We start from the raw sequence: 5,774 nt of genomic DNA on the forward strand, positions 1-5,774 counted from the left end.
AAAAATAAATATATCATAAATTTGTCTGTAAAGTTAACTCATGTGGTTTCGTTTTATTTAGTTTTTTAGTCCATGTGTAATATATAATCCAAATGTTAAATAGCTTTTAAGTTGATTTGCTGATCAGTCGTTTTTCATATTTTTAGCAGTTAGTTCTTGTGCAGCCTCTTTGATTGCTTCATACAGTCCCATAGCTGTATATAAAAATGGTTGCAATGTTATATTTAAGAACCACAAGATAATCCAACACGTATAAGTATTATATACGGATTTTCCGAAAACCTTGACCAAAATAATCAGTTGTGAATCTTATGACTTTCCGGTGATATTGGTATTTCCGGCAAAGATAGAAGGTTCAAAGAAAGAAGTACGCTGCTTATTGTGCCGAAATTGTTCTGTAGTTTGGTTGCTTGCAGTGGCAGATCTTCCATGTACCTAACTTCCATGTACCTCAATTAGCGATTTTTTGCCATTTTGCTACAACATTTCTCCCAAAAACTCTTAGTATAAAAGAGTAGAGACTAGATCCATTCTGTCGAATTTAGATAATTTAATAGTTCTCTCGTTTTCACCGATTAGTCTATCAGACCGATAGACTTATGACGAAATTTTTTTTCCCCTTACATTAAATAAAAACATCTTAATCATCTTTACACAAATTGATAGACATAACAACATTAGTAACTAATTCTTATAGATTTTGTAGGATTTTGAGAGAATATAATATAACCGCATATTTATAATAATACATGGTGAATGTGAGCATTTAATTTTGTGTTTACACTGGCCGAAAATGACTTATTTCAAATGAGTCATTTAAAAGTGTTTACATTCGCTGTAATTCATTTGCTCTCATTTCAAACAGCTGATTTTTCAACTTGCCTGTTGATTTGTTGATTTGGCCTGTGCAAAAAAATGTTGGATGAAGATTAAATATAGGTTCAAACCTTACAATATAAACTGAAAACTTGCTTTTAGCTTCGATTGATTTATTTTTAGGAATTAGAAGTTCCAAGAAGAGGTGCATCGTTTTCAAGGTAACGTAACCACCAAAGATTTGTTCACCTTTTTTTTTGTAAATATGTCACAAACAACTTTCTCAAATTAACAGTGCCATGTAAAGCCTTTGGAACTCATTCTAACCTCGTTGGAACTTATTTATGCAGCATGAAATACACTGGATCTCATTTGTGCAGAGATTTTGTATGCAAAAATGAAACATTTGCTTCTAATTTTTGATTTTTGTCCAAAATGAGCCGTTTGAGGCCAGTGTAAATGTCATATCATATGAGATAAAGAAGTAAGACTGCGAAGGTACGTTCGATATTACCGTTTTTTTTGACAAATTTGGCTTGAATTTATGGGCTACTCTGAATTCATGAAGGTGGCACAATAGCTCTCCAACTTGCAGTACGAAATACTTCAACTTAATAGTAATAATGGTCTCGAAGAATATAGTAAATATTGAAGAATATGTGTTAAGCACATATGAGGTGGAAAACCATGACTATAGATTATTGAGATTTCAAAAAAAAATGTTTGCATTGTTATATTCTTCTTTCTAGATTAGTTTTATTTTCTGTTATCTTTGCTTTCATTGGTACTGTTCCTTCAGCAGTCAACACAATCGACAGAACTTTTAGAGAGCTCATACATCATGTCTTTTTCTGCCTTTATAAAATTCTAGTCACGTTAATTTCTTAGCGATTTTAATTTTAAAGCATGCTCATATAATAAAACAAACAAAAATTACTTCAACAACAAAAGGATCAACAACGACATCAGCGTCAAGCTGAAGAAAACAAGCGGAAGGAATGAAAGCTATGCAGCAGCTTGGTACGCTTGGTGGAAAGTTTGTACTCTTAAAAAACTTTTCTTATTTTCAAAAGGATTAACGAATAGATGCGCGTTGTGCGTCGCCCGTCGCCCGTCGCCTGTCGCCCATCGCACGGTTTACGAATATACAGAATGTAATATCCTGTGACTTCAGCAAAACAATAAAACAAACAGTAAAAACAACAATTTCTACTACAACCGCAGAATGCTTACAGTGAAAAAAGCCAGCAAGGAGAAGGAGCTCAATGTTGCCACTACTGGCACTGCCTTTGTACAAATAAACAAATTGCCTTAAGGATCGACTTCACCGACTTCAGCGACTTCAGCGACTTTAGCGACTTCAGCAAAACCGACTGTAACAACTGCAGCGGCAACATAAGCGGTTACAGTTGCAAATTATGAAGTGTCGCACGTAAGTCGCACGCAGTCACTTGGGTCTTTAAGTGTATTTAGTGTTTATTATATAAATTAAGTTGACTTAAGTTTTTCGCCGCTGTTCCGGTGTCGTCGCTATTAATTTATATGCGTAAAGGACAGTCGACGTTATTCCGTATTTTCCGTTTTTTCTGTTTTTTGCTCAACTATCACGAAAACCTTGTTTCGAGCATGCAAAGATTTAGAGTTTCGCAAATGTAAGGATTTTCTTCCCGCAATGCCATTCACTGAAACTTTTAAGTGCGAAACTGTCTTGTATCTGTAACTAGCAGTGTCTGCGCTGCTGCGGTTTTCAGATACTTAAGTTTTCAAGTTCCTGCACTCACAAAAATGTGTTACTTTTCAGTTTACTTGTATCTGCTATTAAATAATTTTGGGCTAAGTAATTGACATCAGATTTGTGGTACGCCTACTTCAAGCGAATGAAGTTTGTCTCAGTTATAAGATTATAAAATTGATGAGGCAGGTATAAATTAGCTTCTAATTATAGCTAATATTCTAAAACTATAAAAAAACTTAGAATTTATTTTTTATTATTAACTTTATAGAAAATGCAAGTAATTTTATCTTAATAATTATGAAAGTATAAATCAAAGTGCCATGGTACATTCGCACGAATGACATGCTAACAGAACTTAGAATAGATCCGGTCAAAAAATATATAATACATAGAGCTCTGAAGCTATATGCGAAAACCGACAGCGTGCTCTACTTAGCACTATCTAATCTCAGAGTAATCACTAACCGCACTAACCGCATGGGGCGTTACGCAGATCTTAGATCAATTATTGAATAATCACGACGATTATGGGGAATACTCAAATTAGTTAGTGAGGTGGATGAGACTCTGTAGAAACCCCCCAGCCATCATAGAATAAAAGTGCACAGATGCACTAACTCGGAAAAGGTTCAACATAACATAACATAAAAGTATAAATACATTCAAAGGTCCATAACTCGAACTTCTATAACTCGAATTTTCTATAACTCGAACCAAAAACAGTGCACCAATGTTTTAGAGAGCAAATTATATACAATACTACATTCATAACTCGAACTTCTATAACTCCAATTTCTCTATAACTCGAACAAAAATTTTGTTCCGTGCCGATAGGAATATAGGAAAGTGCATTCTATAAGTCGAATTTTTGTTTTAAGTAAAAATGCATTTTTCTGTTAGGGGAAGTCCCTTTTTTCAAACCAAATTTTTAATTTTTTCTTTCTTAAGTTGCTTCTTTGTGCAAATACCTGTCGTTGGCAGCGTGGTTTAAAGTAAAAAAAAATAACTTCCAATGCTTCTCTTAATGTTATTTTAAGCTTGACAATGAAATTTGTACATCAAACTTTTCTACAGATGACGGTATTATTGAGCATTACAGCTTTGGATCCGAGTCTAAACGGAACGGAAGATAATGATGCAGGTTCGATGGATGAAATTATACACTCATCTTCCAAGAATAAAGTAGAAGACTCATTCAAAATTCTGAATTTTTATTTACAGACGAATGATATTCCAACTGATGATTACTATAAGGCTTGGAATAAATTGAAATCTTTTTTTACTGGAAAAAAAAAATTAAAATTCCAAACATTAATTTCTAATTATTACACTTTACTATAACTTCTGTGCTGTATTTGATTGCAAATAAATAAATATCTTTAAAAGTAATTTTTTCAAAAATAAAAAAAAAATATTCATCACTCGAAGTCTCCATAAGTCGAACCTTTTCTTTGCAAAATTGGACTTCGAGTTATGGAAGCTTGACTGTATATATATACCTATAATCAATCTTCCATAATTCGAACTTTTTATAGCTTTCTACAAGTCGAACTAAATAGAGTGCAATAGGACTTAAAGAGCGATTTACATAGAGTTACAAAAAAATTCTTTAATTCGCATTCTCCATAAGTCGAATCTTTTCTTTGCAGAATGGTACTTCGAGTCATGGAGATTTGACTGTTTATATATAAATATATATATATTTACATATTGGAATAGTTAGATGTGATATTAAGAATCACATTTTAATGGTTAGTAACTATAGTCAACATGAATTCATATTTTATACTGTAATATTTCCGTAATAATTTTATTTAAATCGTAAACTTTAATGAAAATGTACTCTACTTTCTCTGTTTGTTATAGAATTTTTGTTTGAAAAAAAATGAAATATCTTTGGCGTCCACTAAAAAATTCATTCGGCAATTGACTACTTCACGTGTCGTAAGTAAGGCTTGCTCCAACAAATCTTCAGCCAGTTCCTCAAGTAGATCATGGCAACGTTCGTCAATCTTCAATTTGTTCTTATTTTCATATTTTTTCAACTTCTTTATTGATAAAATCTTAAATTAAATTTAAACAATATTATCATGATATTATAATAAATACAATAAAGTTATAAATGCATTAAAATATGTTTACAGATCCATAAGTTTTTTTGTATTTGCTCCCTGGAGAAACAATTGACATCTGTTCTTCCTCTTCAGGTGCAAATAATTCTTCAAAAAAATTTGTGGAATCAGTTGCGGTTGATGCAGTCACACAGCTTAATGCAGGATTGTTTGTTGCCACAGATGTAGTAGGAGCTTCCATCGTTAAATCACACTCGGTTTGATGGGACTCTTTTAGTAAGTTCTTATCATCTACGTTACTCATTTTCTTGATGGATCTAAGTTTGAAACAAAGAAATATGTCCAATAAAATACAAGGTATACATCTGATACACTAAAAACTTACTCAAACTATGGTTTTTTTGTAGCAATACCGGACTATTCTAAATATTTGTCTAAGTTTTTTCTTATTATCTTCAAATGTCATGTAATTCATGTAAAAGAAAATAAAAATAGTTCACAATGGTTTTGATTAAAATTTGTCAAAGTTTCAAAAACCAATCATTCACAATACTTATACATATAATAGAATACAATTATCCTACTTTTATAAATAGTAGTCATAGGTTCATGTAATATCCAATTGTAGTACCGGTCCTAATTGATATCAGTTGCCGCGGATTGTTTCACATCTGAAAGAGCTTTGCAATACATTTTTATAGTATTTATTAGAGGTATTCAATCAAAGGATATTCTTTATATAAAATTCACAATAAGCTGTTTATACGCTGCACAAATTCATAAGCACCCATATTATGTTGTCAAGTCGTATATGTTCAAATATAATGATATATGAATATTTAGATAATAAGATTTGATCACATATAAGTGTAAATATAAGACTACATGAAATACACATTATACACAAAATCGGTATACCAATACATTTTAGTATTTATTTGTAAGTAGGATATAATGTTCATTCATTTTTTTATGCGTTATCGGTAGTGCACATCTGGCACTGAAATTGCTGAAGCACATATCATCATCTATATTGTAAATTAAAGGTTTTCAGTTGTAATATGATTTGTTACGGCTCAACTAACCCGTGCTAAACTATAAAAAATACTTCATTCGAATATTCTTTTCGAATTAAAAATAATAGGAAAGTT

At 31.7% G+C, this 5,774-nt stretch overlaps 1 protein-coding gene across 1 annotated transcript; it reads right to left on the minus strand.

Moving 5' to 3' along the window:
• Positions 1-4,364: 4,364 nt before the first annotated feature.
• LOC119662543 lies at positions 4,365-5,084 on the minus strand. Its single transcript, XM_038072182.1, has 3 exons — positions 5,009-5,084; positions 4,694-4,940; positions 4,365-4,614 (listed from the first exon to the last, which is right to left on the minus strand). Exons 2-3 carry the CDS (start codon positions 4,925-4,927, stop codon positions 4,396-4,398), a joined length of 453 nt encoding a protein of 150 aa, XP_037928110.1. The 5' UTR covers positions 4,928-4,940; positions 5,009-5,084; the 3' UTR covers positions 4,365-4,395.
• Between the last annotated feature and the right edge of the window lie 690 nt (positions 5,085-5,774).

The sequence above is a fragment of the Teleopsis dalmanni genome, chromosome X (genome assembly GCF_002237135.1).
Source record: "Teleopsis dalmanni isolate 2A chromosome X, ASM223713v2, whole genome shotgun sequence".
In the NCBI taxonomy this organism is placed as follows: Eukaryota; Metazoa; Arthropoda; class Insecta; order Diptera; family Diopsidae; genus Teleopsis; species Teleopsis dalmanni.

Bases quoted from the DNA above. Each gene is read 5' to 3' on its own strand.
- LOC119662543 (XM_038072182.1), bottom strand. From the start codon at position 4,927: ATGAGTAACGTAGATGATAAGAACTTACTAAAAGAGTCCCATCAAACC. The intron at 4,615-4,693 runs GTAAACATATTT...ATTTAATTTAAG, and splicing joins ACAAAAAAACTTATGGATCT to ATTTTATCAATAAAGAAGTT.